This window comes from Mixophyes fleayi, chromosome 6 (assembly GCF_038048845.1).
Source record: "Mixophyes fleayi isolate aMixFle1 chromosome 6, aMixFle1.hap1, whole genome shotgun sequence".
Taxonomy (NCBI): domain Eukaryota; kingdom Metazoa; phylum Chordata; class Amphibia; order Anura; family Limnodynastidae; genus Mixophyes; species Mixophyes fleayi.
Window position 1 is genome coordinate 213,480,582 of NC_134407.1, and position 18,279 is coordinate 213,498,860.

The 18,279-nt window shown below is 39.1% G+C and overlaps 1 protein-coding gene across 6 annotated transcripts in view; it reads right to left on the reverse strand.

The window, feature by feature from the left end:
• The window catches only part of LOC142159781 (uncharacterized), a 325,690-nt gene that overhangs the window by 21,165 nt on the left and 286,246 nt on the right, over positions 1–18,279 (reverse strand). For 4 of the 6 annotated variants that reach the window (XM_075214501.1, XM_075214500.1, XM_075214499.1 and 1 more), the window contains 4 exons: positions 13,386–13,494; positions 9,404–9,888; positions 5,693–5,771; positions 195–5,223 (listed from right to left, as the gene is read on the reverse strand). In XM_075214501.1, the coding sequence (XP_075070602.1) occupies positions 3,725–5,223; positions 5,693–5,771; positions 9,404–9,888; positions 13,386–13,494 (2,172 nt within the window). In that variant the 3' untranslated portion in view covers positions 195–3,724. Of the gene's footprint in view, positions 1–194; positions 5,224–5,692; positions 5,772–9,403; positions 9,889–13,385; positions 13,495–18,279 lie in introns of those variants that run through there. The other 2 variants (XM_075214504.1, XM_075214503.1) reach the window with 2 other exon arrangements.

The following is an 18,279-nucleotide window of genomic DNA, read 5'->3' on the forward strand; positions in this document are numbered from 1 at the left end:
TAAAAAAAAAGTCAGCCCAGTTCTGGGACAGTATTCTTTGGACAGATGAAACTAAGATCATGCTGTACTAGAATGATGGGAAGAAAAAAGTATGGAGAAGGCTTGGAATGGCTCATGATCCAAAGCATACCACATGATCTGTAAAACACGGTGGAAGCAGTGTTGATAGGGCAATAATATTTCTAGACGCAGAGTTAGATGAAAAGCAAATCCTTCTTTATTGTGTGCACACACGGATGTCTAGTTCATACTAGACTAGACATAGCAATATGAACATACATTTCAGTTTATATAGCCCATTGGGGCTGGTACTTAGCAATAGAATACAAGTTCTATAGTGAATAAAGCATGCATTGGTACATGGTGACCTTGTACTGAGGAACATATAAATTCTACAATTAAAAAATAATCGATTTTATTGCCTATTCAGAAATACTTTTTCTGGACACAGGACATCTGTTGATTATTCTAAATACCATATCTAGAGCCATAAAATGCTTAATTATGACTCTGAACCTTCTATAATCCTAACCTATTAAAATGAATACATAGCTTATGCATACAGCATCTATGAGGTAGATAAGCAACTTTCTGTTAAAACCCTTCAAGACCAGTTTATTCCCTCTGGGTATGAATGACATTAATGGTTAATCACAATACATACAGTCATATAACGGGAAGCAGCATATGTTTGATTATTTCAACATTTCATCATCATCAACATTTATTTATATAGCACCAGCAGATTCCATAGCGCTTTACAATTGGGAACAAACAGTAATAAAACAATACTGGGTAATACATACAGAGAAGAGGGCCCTGCTCACAAGCTTACAATCTATGGACATTTAACTTCTTAAAGGGAAACTATCAGATATAAGCTCATCATGTCTACAGTACATTTAAATATATGGATATTATAAGAATCTATTTCTACCATTATCTTAGCTTCAGGTATCTAGTTTATTTTCTGTTTCTATTATTTCCTTCACAGTGTCATGACATGGGCATGTATGGCTTCCAATGGCACCGAGTCACTAGAGCTTATGATGTGAAGAAGACAGAAGCAGTCTGATGAATTCTGTACAGATGGACAATGACCCAAAACTTACTGTGAAGGCAACCCAGGAGTTTTTAAGGCCAAGAAGTGGAATATACTCAATCACCTGATCTCAACACAATCGAGATTGCATTTCACTTGAAGACAAAACACAACGCAGTAAAGACCTCGCAAAGCATAACAAAGGAGGGAACCCAGCATTTGGTTATGTCCATGGGTTCCAGACTTCAGGTAGTCATTGCTTTCAAAGGATTTGTGTTAAAGCATTACAAATTATTAACATATACATTTATGAAAATTTTATAACAATAAACATATTTATGAATATGTTAATTTATCCAATTACATTTGAGCTCCTGAAAATAGGGGACTGTGTATAAAATGTGTTGTAATTCCTAGATGTTTCATACAATGTTGTTCAACCCCTTCATTTAAAGCTGAAAGTCTGCCCTTCAATTGCATCTCTATTGTTTAATTACAAATCCACTGTGGTGGTGTACAGAGCAAGAATTATGAAAATTGTGTCACTGTCCAAATATTTCCAGACCTAGCTGTATATTTTCTTTTGTTTGGTCATGAGAGAAAACTACCCCATTTACCCCATTTGTGACTCCACATCCTTACTGTACTGCACTTGCACGTTAATGCACCTAAACCGCCTCTTCAAGTGCTAGGGGCCATAAGTGTAAGATACAAGCAACTCAAAATACAGACTAAAGTTATGCACAGTGCATCAATTTTGCACCAAGATACTTCTTTACAATGCACAAACGCAATTACTTTCAACTCTAAATCAGTCCCTATATATCTCCTACTTTATATTTTATACCGTAAGATTTATACGATGTTGTGTCCTCCTATACTATCCATAGACAGAGAACTTTGCAAGAAGTTTTGTACAACCAACCGTATACTGCATATAACATATACAATGATATGCCGCAAGTTGCTTTTCTCACAAGTAAATGAGATCAGGAATAGCAGATGAATCAACTTACATGTAAAGTTTTAATCAATGTATACATTTTTAACAGAGAATACCTTTGACATGAAGCTATATCTCTATAATAATAAACACATTTTCTACCTGTGGATTATCTCATGTATACATAGTTTGGGTTTGTTTACAAAACATTTCTCATTAGGAGCATAAATATGTGCAATTTCTGATGTCTAAAAATTCCTGAACTACAAGTAAAACATTTCCCACATTCTGCACATGTATATAAGAAAAGGGTTTATCACCTGCATGAATTATGATGTTTAAGTAGATTACAAATGTGCTTATTTATATTCTCTTCATTATTGGTCATGTTTTCCATGCAGATTAAATGTCATATAGAAGACAAGCCGAAAAGCATAGTCCACACTAAAAACAGTGGGGCCATACAGTGATTCTGGTGAGACACTGGTGTTCTTACCAAGATTGTAATATTCAAGTATACACGTCCCTGATGTCTAAGAACACCATGGACTCGCCTTGCTGAAGATTACGGTCCTCATGGACTCCATCCTCAACTTGTCCACCTAATGTTTAATATCCAGGGAGATAGAGTGGACAGCAGCAGGGCAAAATAGAAAGCTGAAAGTGGACTACAAAACAGATGCAAAGTACAGAGCAAACCTGCAGTGCACAGACAGGAAAGTTCAGAGTAAGAGTGACTGAAACAGCCCCCTTACCATTTATCTATGAGAGAAGCCCTGCCAAGGAGGTGCTGTACAGTGATAGCACTCTCCCCATCACTAAGATGGCCACAGTCCAAAAGGATGCCCCCCCCCTACACCATCCTGTGCATAGTGTGGGGCTATCTAAACAATTTTTCCTGCATGCCCATCCAACTCCAGCCATGGCTGTGGACTTACCTTCCATAAAATAGTCCTTCATGTGTCCCAGTACCCACTGTACCTTCACTACAGTGAGGGCATTTTAATAAACCCCCTCCCAACTGCCCTAAATATCTTATGTTTAATGCACCATCAGTCTGTACTACTGTTTTACTGCATCATTTCATTCAACTCATCAATATATGACAAATAAATGTTCTGCCCTTGAAGGATAACTAAACCCAAAATATGGCATTTACAGATACATTTTTAAAAGTTTTAGCAGGTTCCCAGAATGGAGGAACTTTTACAAAAAGTGGTGACTATGAGGGGAGAAACTTTCCAACACTCAGGACACTGTAATCAGCCAGAAAATGGTTGATGAACAAGAATAGCTTATACTAAGCTGCAGAACAAATGTAATTGTAATGTTAAACATCTCAAAATCTGTCAGGGTACAGGAATCTGTACATATCTCTGCAACTACTCTGCCAATCCCATCTTAAAGCAACTGTGATTTTAAGTTTTGGATTTTTTAAAAACCACACCATAAATAGAACTATAGCTATCAGGACAGATTTAACTCCTAAATCATTCCCATATCAGAGAAATACTACCGTTTCTCTCCCAGTGTGACTTCTCTGATGCAAAGGAAAGTGCTTTACTAGGGAACCATTTCCCAAATTTTGATGCACAACAAAGCTATTGATTTTCTGCATAAACATTTCCCCAACTCAGTACACAAATATAGGTATACTCAAGTGTGGATTTTCTGACGTAGAAAAAAAGTTTAATTTCTGGTTGAAACTTTTCCCACACCCTTAGCAAATTAATGGCCTTTCACTTGTGATTACTCTGATGTTTAATTAAGGATGCCTTATTTTTAAAGCAATTCCCACATTCAGAGCAAGAATATGGTTTCTCTCCTGTATGAATTCTCTGATGTGTAACAAGATGTGATTTACAGGAAAAACATTTACTACAAACTGAGCAAGAATATGGTTTCTCTCCTGTATGAATTCTCTGATGTTCAACAAGATATGATTTACATGAAAAACATTTACCACACTCTGAGCAAGTATAAGGTTTCTCTCCGGTGTGAATTCTCTGATGTTTATTGCAAGTTGATTTATTATTAAATGATTTCCCACATTCAGAGCAAGAATATGGTTTCTCTCCTGTGTGAATTCTCTGATGTTCAATAAGATATGATTTACATGAAAAACATTTACCACACTCTGAGCAAGTATAAGGTTTCTCTCCTGTGTGAATTCTCTGATGTCTATTACACTTTGATTTAGTACCAAATGATTTCCCACATTCAGAGCAAGTATAAGGATTTTCTCCAGTGTGGATTCTCTTATGTTTATTGCACTTTGATTTAGTATTAAATGATTTCCCACATTCAGAGCAAGAATATGGTTTCTCTTCTGTGTGAATTGTCTGATGTCTATTGCAATTTAATTTAGTATTAAATGATTTCCCACATTCAGAGCAAGAATAAGGTTTCTCTCCTGTATGAATTCTCTGATGTGTAACAAGATTTGATTTAGAGGAAAAACATTTACCACACTCTGAGCAAGAATATGGATTCTCAACTGTATGAATTCTCAGATGTTTAACAAGATTTGATTTAGTGGAAAAACATTTACTACACTCGGAGCAAAAATTTGGTTTCTCTTCTGTGTGAATTCTTTGATGTTGATTGCAATCTGATTTACTGCTAAATGATTTCCCACATTCAGAGCATGAATATGGTTTTTCATCTGTGTGAATTCTCTGATGTTCAACAACATATGATTTAAAGGAAAAACATTTACCACACTCAGAGCAAGAGTGTGGTAAAGGTTTTTTACTTACTGTGTGACATCTCTGATGTCTAAGAAGCTTCAGATTCGTAGTAAAACACTTCCCACATTCAGAACAAGACCAAGATTCGTCTACAGTGAGATCATTCACATTTTTCCTCTGGCAACTAACATAGCTGAGGTTATTAAAACTTTGTTCTCGAGTGAAAAAAGATTCCATTTCCACCTCAATAAGAGTAGATGTATATTGTGTATGATCTGTGGGTGTATAAATATTAGTGTGTGGAAAATTTCCTTCTTCACATGATACCGATTCTTCCTTAATATGAGTAGATGTATATTGTGTAGGACCTGGGGGTGTATAAATATTAGTGTGTGGAAAATTTCCTTTTTCACATGATACAGGTTCCTCCTTAATATGAGTAGATGCATACTGAGTATGATCTGTGCATGTATCAATGTCAGTGAGATTTCCTCCTTCACTTGATACTGATTCCTCCTTAATAAGAGCAGTTGGATCTTTATGTAGTTCTGTTTGGAAAAATGAATGGTAGTTAGCTTTATAAAATGTTAATTAAGCTGCACTATTAAATCTGTGAAAAAAAAAAAAAAAAAAGAGTATAAATCCCATTGTCTATTCCTTATGTATTATTATAGGGGATTGTGGCTTCCAACTGTAACCAAAAACAAAGCCATGGCCCCCACATCACACCATCCAAAGATCTTCCAAACTCTACAGAATTACTCATCAGCAAGTCCCCCATCATCACCTCGTCCTCCCTTCTACCACTCTTAGACTGAAGCCATTATAGTGTTTCATTATCATTATTCATGATAGTATCAAAAGGAATCCCCGGGACTTCAGACAACAGGAGAGGGTCACCTTTAGGCTCTGATGCCACTGCAATTAGTGGCTTACTGATGCATTTATTCCCTGGTTTTCCATCTGTTTATCGTTGAGGGTCTGGACAAACATTCAGACAAATTTATCTTCTCTTACCCAGTGATGTGAGGGGCCGGTGATTCTCAATCATCACGTCCTTGTACAGAGCCTTGTGTCCTTCTAAATACTCCCATTCCTGCAAGGAGAAATAGACAGTGACATCCTCACACCTTTTAGGAACCTGACACACACACAATGATACAGTCATCACCTGGACACATCCCCTGGTAGAGAGAGACGAGTATGAAATGTCGACAGTGAAAATAATCGAGAGTCAAAATGTGTACACTAAATTGTTGAACGTTATAATATTGACAGAATTCAGTTAATCACTATTTTAGCTTTACTCTTACAAACAATGAGATATATATTTCACACATTCACTGGAGTTTTACTTTTATTAGGAGAGTCCTCTGCTGTATGGCTTTAGGGAGGAAGCAAGGTTTGGTTCAAAGAACCGTCCTATGCTCATGAAAAAGAAGAGGAGGAGGCTTGCAGGTAAAAGCTGAAAATTTTCTAGCCGCAGAAATGGCCAATAATTAGAGATGTCTCAGATTCACCCTTATTCATATGTATAACTCTTAAGCCAGAAGTTGGTGCCAATTTATGGAAATGTAATCCCTTCTTGTTTGCAATAATGGATTAGGGCAGTGATATGATAACAGAATGGGAGGGATATTTTGAAGTAAATACAAATACCATCCGCCCACCTGTGTTATGGGATGCCTTCAAGGCTTTTATCTGAGGCACACTGATTATCAGAATGGCGGCTCGAAAGAAATTTCCAGATAGTGGGAGACTCAAATGGAACAGAGGTACCAGGACCTGGAAAAGACATATCTTTGTTCCCATTCTGAACAAGATCGTATACAGTGGCTCTGGGCACAAAGGGACTGGACGGATTTTTACTTGATAAGTCTAAATGAAACCAGCTTTTCTCCAGGCACGTTATGTAGGACCAGAGAGATAAGAGTGATAGTATGATGACATATCTAGCCAAAAATGAAATATTTATTCCAGCTACTTTGGACAGTCGGGGTGATACTCACACTCAAAGCGCTGACAATACTGAAATATTTCGGACATATTATAAACAATTACATAGCTCACAGCTATCCTACTCTCCCCAGCAACTCAATAATGTTGTTACCAACATTAAACTATCTAATTTATCTTTGGAAACCGTGGACATTTTAGAAGCTTCAAAAGGGGAAATTGATGCTGTAATATGCTCTCTTCCGAATAGAAAGGCTCCGGGCATCGACGGACTTCCCTTCGAGGGCTATAAACAATTTGGAATCTTTTTTTATCCCAAAAGTTAAAGATACATTTGATACTTTGACTAGGCAAGGTGCTTCCCCTGTATGTCCGAAGCTTTAACTATAGTTATTCCCAAACTGTAAAACGATCCTCTTCTCCCAGAATCATACCGACCTATAACCTTATTAATCCTGAATGCTAAAACTTTAGCCAAAGTACTAGTTATAAGGTTAAAATTAATAATCTTACACATTGTCTACCCAGATCAGACAGGTTTATACCAGGTAAGTCAACTATCACTGACATTCATAATTCAATAAGACGAGTGGTTGCAGAAGCTGCTGGACTGGTTATATACCAATACCTTTGATGATTTGAACATCGTGTAGCTGCACCTACTTAGTTATATGTTCTAATTGGCACTGAGATCTCCAACATGTGGTTATAATGTGTATACCATTTTTATGTGGATTTTAGAATGTTTTAATAAATACCCTTTTCTATTGTTTCACCGTGCATGAGTACTTTGTGGCAGACTTGGTTACCTACCGCATTTTTTGAGTATTAATGGCTTCACCTCTACTCTCTTTACAAAATTACTTTATACGTAGACAATGTGCTCCTTTTTTTGAAGGAGGCTGATAATTCGCTAACTAATTTACTTAAGATGGTTGAAGCTTTGGCATATATTCGGGTCTCCGCATAAACTGGACCAAATCAAATCTATTTCCTGTGAGTGGACACACACCCTGGAATGCACAAACAGAATCCTTGCTACAATAGAACAGTTTAAGGTATTTAGGGATACAAATTTCTCATAATACATCTGAATATGTCACTCTCAGCACAGACCCTAACAGGGTCCCCTCTCTGGTATGGGGGGGACAAGAGAGAGCAGATAAGCCTGGATACCCAAAATATCTGGTGGCCTGGCCTTCCCTAATGTTAAAGAATATTATTTAGTGCCCTAATTGCTGCATTTAAAAGAATGGTTTGGAAATAACCTGAGACACACACTTAGGGACACTTACACTGACAGACAAGGACCTCTAACTCTCCACTCCAGATCCTTATGGGAACCATGGTATCTAGGAATACAGCCCATATTCTTAGACAGACAATTCTGATTCGGGACCTGGTGCACAAATCCATAAATAATGTAAGATGGGATCCAGATGCACCTATCTGAGGTAACTCTTGGTTAGATGAGTTAGGAAAACTAGAGGTTTCCTCTTCATGCATTAAACATGGAGTTCAATCAACTGGTCAACTTTATCCAGTCAATTATTTGAAAGCATTTAATATCAGAATTTGGACTCCCAAACATATTATTCTATAACTATTTACAGCTGTCCTCCATACTTTATTTCAAAGCACCTACGAGAACAAGATTCCAATAAAATGATTTCAGTGTTGTAGTCTTCTATTCTTCCTAACATTTTAGAAGGAAATTTACGCACCCTTAATACTAAATGAGAGATGGAATTAGGGCCTCTAGATAAGAAGGATTGGAACACCATGCTTGGAAGTGCTAAAAATGCTACTTCCTGCATCAGATTTAGTCAGCTTCAATTCTATATATTACATAGAGTTATTATATTCCTATGAAACTGAGGAAATTGTGTATGAGACAAGATTCCCAATGCCCTAAATGTGGCATCGATTCAGCTGATTTCTTACACCTCCTGTGGTCCTGTTCAAGAAGCGAAAGGCTCTGGCAAACAGTAAAGAAATGTATTCAATCGACAGGGATTAGATTACCCTTTTGGTCCACAGGGATTTAATTATTTGGACTCTCTCTAAGATCTTCTCTTAGATAAATCTTCCTCTCTATAAGCTATTGGTTTACTGACTTTGACCAAAGTCTCCATTGCAAGAAAATGGATGGATGCAGAAGAACCTACAATTGGTAATTGAATAGCCCTAGTTAATGACACGCTTCAATGCATGAAAATTATAAAATATGGTATAGATGGCTTAAGTCACAATACGCTGTAACGTCTCTAGCTAAATATAGAACAGAAAATCCTCCTGACTATTTCTTCCTGCATAATTTCCATGCCCGTTTTATCAACCATGTTATATCATAGTCACCTAGTTAAGATGTTGTATATGTATATTAAGTATAACATTTGTATGTATATGTATATGTATTGTATGTTTTATTATTATATGGGTTATATTTAATTGCACTATTTATTATATAATTGTATATGTATATAAAGCTAAACTATATCATTGCTTTTTGCATTTAATTTCATAATACTGTACCTTGGGATTATGCTGGGGAGTTAATTTATGTTTCTTATTGTTAATTTTGAAAAAATCAATAATAAAAATAAAAGATTTTATAATATCAACAGTCGTAATATATATATTTTTTTTTATCTCAAAAGGACGCAAAAATACCTTTCAAAACAAATTATCAGTGTTATTAAAAGTAAATTGGAGAAAGTAAAATGTGCCATGAAATTTCAATTATAGAAGTTATACATGATAAACACTTACATCTTTTATGTCTTTGTCCAGCAATCTGACTTTGTTGATTTCTGTTAAATTAGATGACACTTGGATGTCGGCTAAGGACGTGGGCTGTGCCGGGATATCTTCTCGTCTCAGCGTCTTCTCGACTTGTCTTAGGGACTCATGATCAGGAAGATAATTTGTGCTGGTGGAAGACATCTCATTGGTCACATGCTGGATAACTTTTGCCGGTGTCTCTAAGGTATTTCGGGCACAGTCTTTGATCTCTGACCTTGCAACAGCAACACCCGTTTTCTCTGCCCTAGGTGGATGATTATGCTCACTGTGTGAGAGCAGGTCTCGGGTATGGGCCAGTTCCCTTGTGATGGCATAGGCTGGACACTTCCCAGAATTGTGCTCCATACAATACCAGTAACAACGTTCTTGTTGCTTGTTCTTGCAGAACGAAAATCCCCCGACATTAAGGAGCATAGCTTCATTTTGAGAAGGGACCAGGCGACACGATTCTTCTGAAGTAGTTAGCAAAATATCTGCTGGGTTTTTTTTAGCATTAAAAGAAAAAAGGATTAATTCAAATGCTATATTTGCAAATGACCAAGCTTAGATTGCTCACAAACTTATAATCAAATAAGAAGAAACGTGGATACATCCAAGAGCATACAGTGCACAAGATGTAAGAGTAGGTGATACAGAGAACATTTGGTGTTTCCTCCTGGGTCAGACTCTCTTCATCAACAGAGACCGTGAAGGTTCCCGGGATTCCATCATCAGAGACTGAATGCGGCCACATGGTAAGCTTATAACCTGTCATTCACTGTGAAGGGATAGTTCAGGGCTTGTTCCAGTCTTTGGCGTCTTCTCTGAACTGGACAAATCGGGGTAAGGATTAGATGACTCAGTACTTATTTTTTATGATTATGGAATAGGAAATGTTGAATCAATGTATTGAAATAGTTATTTCAAATGTTTTTTTTGTTTTTATGTTAAGCCACAGCACATCAGAATGTGCTAAATGTGTTTGTAAATGTTCTGAGACTCTTGAACCAGACGTGGTTATCAAACTGCTCTGTCTCATGACTATGGTGGGAGACCCACGTTCCCCACAATAATAATTGTAATGTGATGTATTACAAACACAGTCTGATTGCTGTGAAGCAATCCCTTAAAAAGTGGGAGGCACGTATAGAAACCGTTGTAACTCCTACACTGTTCACCTGATTTGGATGTAAATACCCTCAAATTAAAGCTGAAAGTCTGCAGTTAAAGCACATGTTGTTAGTTTCATTTCAAATCCATTGTGGTGGTGTATAGAGCTCAAAATATGAGAATTGTGTTGATGTCCCAATATTTATGGACTTGACTGTATAAACCTAGGGTTTACATACAAAAATCAAGGTCATGGGCACGTGGGAGTTTCTAACCAACTTATATACTATCAAGCAACACACCTGGTCAGGTGTATTCTCTGGCACTCCCCTCTGCGCCAGCGAAAACGGACATCCTTAGAGGCTGATCTACGCAGAGTATGAGGATCGTACCTCAACTCTGAGCTAAAGACGTAACTTTACTTCCTACTGTGAAATTTGCATTATCTGTTTGGGATCATAGTAACCTCTTCTATCAAATGCGTTCCCAGTATCCTCTTTTGGTCCCTTTATGGAATAACACTGCATTCGCCCCAGGACAAGACCATAAATCCTTCCATCAATGGACTAACCATAATTCTGTTTTTGCCTTAGATATTGCTCCCTCGCCTCTATTTCCCCAATTCACAGATTTACACACCAGATTTGGACTTCTTCATACTACAATTCTACCAACATCGTCAGCTGCGACACTTCTATCAGACGCTTGACATAAAAACACCAGAAGCTCATTGCTACCCACTGGAGTCTCTATCAAAATGGCCCTTCATCAGGGGCCTTATTTCGTCACTGTACCAAATGCTGTTGACCCACAATCGTAAGAACCACATGACTTGGCTTGGGAAAGGGATACAGGGGAGATCCTGGACTCCAACTAGTGAAACAAAATCAAAACCAACCTATATAAAACCTCAATCTCAGCGAGGATCAATGCAAACTCCTTTAAACTCTTTTACAGGTAGTACTGGGTACCGTCTCGCCTTGAGACTATATTCCCAAATTCTTCAGATCTATGTTGGAGGTCATGCGGCCACAAGGTTACCCTACTGCACATCTAGTGGTCATGTCTTAAAATAAGAAGTTACTGGGAGGAACCGCACAATCTCATCAAATTATTCTAGTCTTCTCCCCAACAAGAAGACCTCACTAAACCTTATGGTGCACAACTAGGGCCTCTCTCTGTCCCATCCATCAAGGTGCTGCAGTCTGTTGTTTTAATGATAAGAAAAATGGGTGGACTGATATATAAAAAAACTAATTAAAAATACTGATCTTCTGCATTCTCCTTGTACAAAAATGCAGGGTGAGAGGGGACTGTCCACAATGTATAAACTAAAAAACGAGGATAATCTGCACTCACTAAATACACAATTAATGTTGTTCTAACAACTTTTCAATATTAAAAACAGGGAATGTTAGTTCCACATATTGCAATATAAATTAAGCTGACCCAACTCACACCAAAGTCTCTCCCTTCTGTGTTTAGTTGTTCTCATTAAATGTTTTTTAGTGACTTGCATAAAGCTTGTTTTGCTCATGAAAGTACATTCTGTCTCATAAGTTGCTTACTTAAGATGAGATCAATTGTCTGACCAAAGAAAGTTCAAGAAAAACCTGTTGAGCTGCTGAGGGACGTAGAGACATAACTGTGACAATCAGTGGTGTGTCCAGCATCCTATCATGCATGATAGAAAATAAAAATGAAACCTTTTTTTTGCTTTTCCTCTAATCGGAGTTCACCGCTTTGATAAGTCTGCCATGACGTAGGGTAAGGGATGATGACTCAATGTTGGACAAGAGAGGGTGGGATAGAACACAAGAGGAAGGAGAGCATCTAAGCTCTCAGGAGCAGGGCCCTCTCTGCTGAGCACCCAACCTGTGTTTTCATGTCACCATTTATTTTTTCTGCCCTGTATATCCCTGTATTATGTATGCCTGATTACCCTGTCCGGCTCTGCAGAACACTGTCTTGACACTGATCAATGACTATCACTATGGTAAGTCAAGAATCTGTGAATAAAGACTCAAACACCCTGAACTTTGATGTATAACAAACACCAGAGTGTGTGTGGGGAGACTGGTCAGACCTCTTGGCTGATGGCTCACAATTGAATAATGCTTCTGCTTTTCAGTAACCTCACACATATTCCCCACCATGAGCTACACTTGTTATGACACCTTATTGTTTCACACACCTTTTAGAATGTTAGGTTATTTGGGCAGAGCCATCTTTATCTTCTGCTTCATGTCATTGTCAATCTATAGCACTAAGTAGGAGGAGAGCAGGGGTCTAAGGCTGGGTACACTACAGAGTTTCCTGACCAATGTGTTATCTACAACGATTGTACCAACGACTGGAAAAAAAAAGTCACGATCGGCAGCAGATTCATGCGTACACACTATACATGTTTTAAAAGATTTACCCTCAGATCTGTGCTCTTCAACAGTCAATCGTCGGCTGAAAAGATCATGACTCTGTAACCTCTATGTAGATCCTGATCGTGAGGGCAAACACACTGCAGGATTGGAAGGACGTCGTTCCATAGGTGAACGAGATTTATAGTTCTGCTGAAGGATCAAATAAAACAATGACCTGTGCTTTGGAATGATCCCCGTTCACTGCTGGAGCGTACACACTAATGCAATATCGGGCCGAACAATCGTTGATCGTTTGATTGACACAATACTCGGCTGAAAACACTGTAGTGTGTACCCAGCCTAATGGCTGCTGACTCCCCCACTGGGCAGATACTTTTCCTCATTAGTTTGTACTGACAGAGGAGGGTGTAGAACAAGAGATTGTTGTAGTGACTGAACATGGAGAATATAGGAGATTTCTGTATTTAGTGCTTATTACTCACCTGTGCTGATATCTGTAGGGATTTCCTCCTCCTTACACTGCTGATCACCCCTCACATACGTCTCTTCTTCCTTTATATCTTCTACTTTACCATCAGTCAGCTCTTCACCCTAAATAACCCACAAAACAATAAAGCAACAGGTTAATAATGTCAGATTTAAGTGGAGATTAACCCCTTTATGCAGCTTTGCTTTGTGTCAAGTTATATGAAAGATCATTTTGTAACTATATTGTTCATCTTAGTGAAGGATTGAATTGTCCTGGCTGCACTTTTCAGATGATTTTATTCACTTGTGAACATTTTATTAATTTAAAGAAGCGCACCTTGTTTACACTAATTTCTAGATTGTTTTTTTTGGGAATTAGGCCACATCCCTCAGGTGCTGAAAGCTCTGAAAATGGAGGCTCAGGAATTGCCTCATGCTAGGGACTCACCTACAGGAGATACCCCGACGTTGGCTTATCCCAATATAGCTATATTGTGCACAAAATTATCCTATTTATGTATATGCTGACACATAGTGATTTATGTATTGTTTGTTTCAGAACACCAGACAATATTTTATCCTAGTGAAGGAGGTTTCCTATGGTGGAATATACACATACACACATGTGATAATAAGATTTTTGTACTCACTGTAAAATCTGTTTCTCAAAACACAGTTGGGGACACTGCAGACCATGGGGTATAGAGGGCGCTGTGGAGTCAAGGCACTACAAAGCCTTGTCTAGCCTGCTCCCACCCCTCTATGCCCCCCTCCGGAAATTCTCAGTTTATTCATTAACCAAGCCGCAAGAGAGGGCGAAACTCAAATCAACAGAACACATAACAAACTGTCAGAATCAACAAAAGGGTGGGAGCGCAGTGTCCCCCAACTATGTTTAGAGAAACAGATTTTACGCTGTTTACAACAATCTTATTTTCTCTAGCACAAACATTTGGGGGGCACTGCGGCCCATGGGGATGTTCCAAAGCTGTGCCTATGGGTGGGAATGCTCAGAGCGAGCTGAATGTAAAACTTTATGGCCAAAACTCGCATCGCTTGAAGCAAACACATGAAATGTGTAGAATTTTGTGAACGTGTCGATGGATGACCAAGTAGCAGCCTCGTACCGCGCCGCCCAAGAAGCACTAATTGACCTGGTGGAATAGGCAGTAAGATCCGCCAGAACTGGCGCACCCACAGAGGCATAAGCCTGGCAAATAGTAGCCATAATCCATCTAGAAATTGCCTGTTTTGTGGCTGGCCAGCCACTCTTCCGGACATCATACAAGATTAGAAGACTGTCAGTCTTCCTAACCGCTGCCGAACTGCCCACATAAATCCGCAAGGCGCGGACAACATCTATTAGCAAAAGGGAACTTTGCCCCCTTGACCTAATCACACCAGAAAATGCAGGAATAACAATATCCTCATTTACATGGAATCAAGATACCACTTTTGCCAAAAAAGACGGCACAGTACAAAGTACCGCTCTGTCATCGTCGAAGGAAAGAAAGGGAGGTCTACAGGAAAGAGCCGCCAACTCTGAGACTCGCCTGACCAAAGAAATAGCCAGTAGGAAGACTACCTTCCAGGTAAGAAACTTTAGGGAAACCTTGCCCAGTGGTTCAAATAGCGAGTCCTGATGGACTCTGTAGCGCCAGTGGAACTTAAACTTGGTACTCAAAGGGAGGTTGCACATGGAGAACCCCTGCAGGAAGGTTTGGACATTTAGGGGTAAATGCATTAAGCAGCGGATTCTCCAAGTCGCCACTATTCAAGCCGTCATAGGGTAAGGCCTCCAAAGCTCGCTTGGATTCAGCATCCGCCATCCAAGATTTGAGCCAAAGAGTCCATCTACCTGCAATGGCCAAAGAGGAAGTATGAGACAACCCCTGTCCAGGATCTAAGACTAAATCCCCAGGAACTCTTCAGCCTCTTTAATATGTTCTGCCCAGGGCAACAAATTCAGCTCTGGCTGAATACCCTCACTTAAAGCCGTGGCCCATGCCTCCACTGCTTTGACAACCCAGGCTTTTGCATTAACTGGGTGTAGGGATACCCCCCCCTCCCTGAGGCCAAATAAATGGATTTCAGTATGCCTTGCATTTTCTGTCAGAGAAATCCTTTAGGCTAGCTTCCTCCCAACCCGAAAAGTCCTCACATTTTGATACGTCATAAATATTCCCTTCTTCTTGCACGGTGAGATCCGTATCAGAATCACCTAGGTCCTGGGGAAGAAGGGGACAAACATTTACGCTGTCTGGCTACAGTCAGAGAGGAAAAAAACTTTTTCAGAGAAGCGGACACTCTGGTTAGACCCTGGACCGATCTCTCCATGGTTTTCATTAATGAAGGTTCTGGGGAAATTTCCAATACTCCAGGCAATGACTGAGATGCCTAAACCAAGGGAATGGCATCTGAGGATTGTGTACCCAAAGAAGAGAACGTAAATGTGTCAGCACTCACCGACCCCAAACGAGGGTAATCTCTCTTAAGCTTTGTTATAGACCATGCCAGTTCCATGGCCCAATGCTGGCTCCGCTAGGCCCGTCACGTCCTCAGAAGAACCCTGACCTAGATCCTCAGCCTCACAGACACAGCTTTGGACTTTGAACCAGACTTTGAACACCGCCTCCTTGACGCGTTTCGTCCGCAATAGACTTTATCAAAAGGGTAAGTATGATAGAGTAAGTAACTTTTGATAAAGTCTATTGCGGACGAAACGCGTCAAGGAGGCAGTGTTCTTGTCTGTGTGTTCCAGCTAGCAGTGGAGAAGGAGTCTCTATCCTATTTTCGGTTTATCCTTGGACTATTTGGGAACTCTCTGTTACAGATAAGCCTGCTTATATTTTATTCAATGTACGGGCAATATATTTGTCTTTTTGGAATGTGCCATGTCTATTAAATTTTACTATTTTTATAAAATTATGCACTTGTCATGAATGTACTACACTATTGTGTTGCTATTTCCATTTGAGCCCTAGTGTGAAATCCAATCAGAGGCAAGTTCTGGATTCCAGTGAAATATCATAAAGATGTGCAATTTATCATCTGCAATCTGGTACGGGGCCAATTTGGAATAATTATTCCTACACTAATTTATTGATGATAATACACTATGTTTGGCGCTTCTTACTTTTCTATATATATATATATATATATATATATATATATATATATATGTATGTATATCAGAGCGGCAGGATAGAGGGAGAAAGTCTGGTAAAGAGTGCAGAGTGTACAGAAATACAAACAGCACAATCACATGGTCAGAATATCACAGATATCACCCAAAGATATCTAACTGCTCTCCCTCCTCAGGAATACTGACAGAAAATGCGCCGATTGCTGCAGAGGAAAATACAGTGGGAGGAACTGCACCTCCCCTTTCTCAGCCCGCCTCTGTGGAATATGGCCGCCCATATCCCATATCTACAGTGTAAACTGTTGAGGACTACGCACCAGCGACAAGTCCTCACCAGAAGAGTGCCCCCTCTACCTCATTTGCTCCATTGCCATCTGTCCCAGACAATACTGACCAAAGGAACTTGGAGGCAAGAACCGAACCAGCCCCAGTCATCCCTTCTGTATGGGAGACTGGATGAATTGCAGTCGCAACCCCCAGGCAGTCTGCAACACTTTCCTGAGCAGTGGCAGGATCGCCGAACCACTCTGGTGGCGGGTGACCACTTTTTCTGGGGTTCCGCAGAATGAAAGGGGGAAGGGGCGACAGTAAAGCACCAGCGGGCGCTCTCCCTGCCTCTATCTTACTGCTATAAAAGTGCACTACTCAGTTGGGCACTACTAAAAAAACTATACCCTATGGTCTACAGTGTCCCCCAAATGTTTGTGCTAGAGAAATTTCATAAATATATACGCACACACATATAGGGGCAGGACTAATGTGTTTTATCTTCTTTTTCATAACTGTTGCTGATCTGTTCTTATTTATTACTTATGGAACAACTTTGGATTTATTTCTGCTAATATGGACTTTGCACAGCAGCACCAGTTATAAGAAAGAGGAAAAAAATACATTAGTCATGACCTGCCCCTATCTATCTAATACATAAATATATATATATCACACACACACACATACATACTCACACAGATACAATTTTGGAAGGTTTTACCATACCTACTTATTACATCTTGACTAGTACATTCTAGATATTATTATCCTTTATTTTTAGGCGTCACACGATTTCCGCAGAGCCGAAATTTTTAGTAATTATGGCTGCACCTATCTATACATATTATGAAAAATATGGGGAGGGCATGAAAGATTTGTCTCTCTTGAATAGAGAATCTTACTGGATTTAGGAATTATATTCTATATTGCTCTAAGGCCTCAGTGAGGGTATAGACAAACCATTTTTGGGCTCACGTCAGTCATCATGCAATTATAAATTGTTTTTACTCTTTGGACTCCATAGCAAGCGTAACTAATGGGTTAACTTCCTATTCAGCTAAGCATAAAGATTCTTATTTACAACTACTATAGGAGATCAACACTATTACAGTGATAACATACTACACTATAATAAAAATGTTATTGTTTACATGTCATGCGAGAGTAAATTCTGAAGATAAGAAGGGAAGTAAGATTGCCTTAATTAAGGCAGAGATACACAAGAAGCCAATCGGTTAAACAATATTATTATTATCCTTTATTTATTAGGCGCCACAAGATTCAGCAGCGCCATACACAATACAAACAGTAGACTATATGAGGGTGAAACAGTACAGAACAATAAACGAGTATTACCAAGACTAGAGAAACTCCAGGCATGGTGATTGTAGTGAAGTTGGAGCAGAAGAATAGGTATAGAGACAGGAGGGAAGAGGGCCCTGCTCATAAGAGCTTACATCCTAAGGGAGGGTAAACAGACATCAGGCACAGAG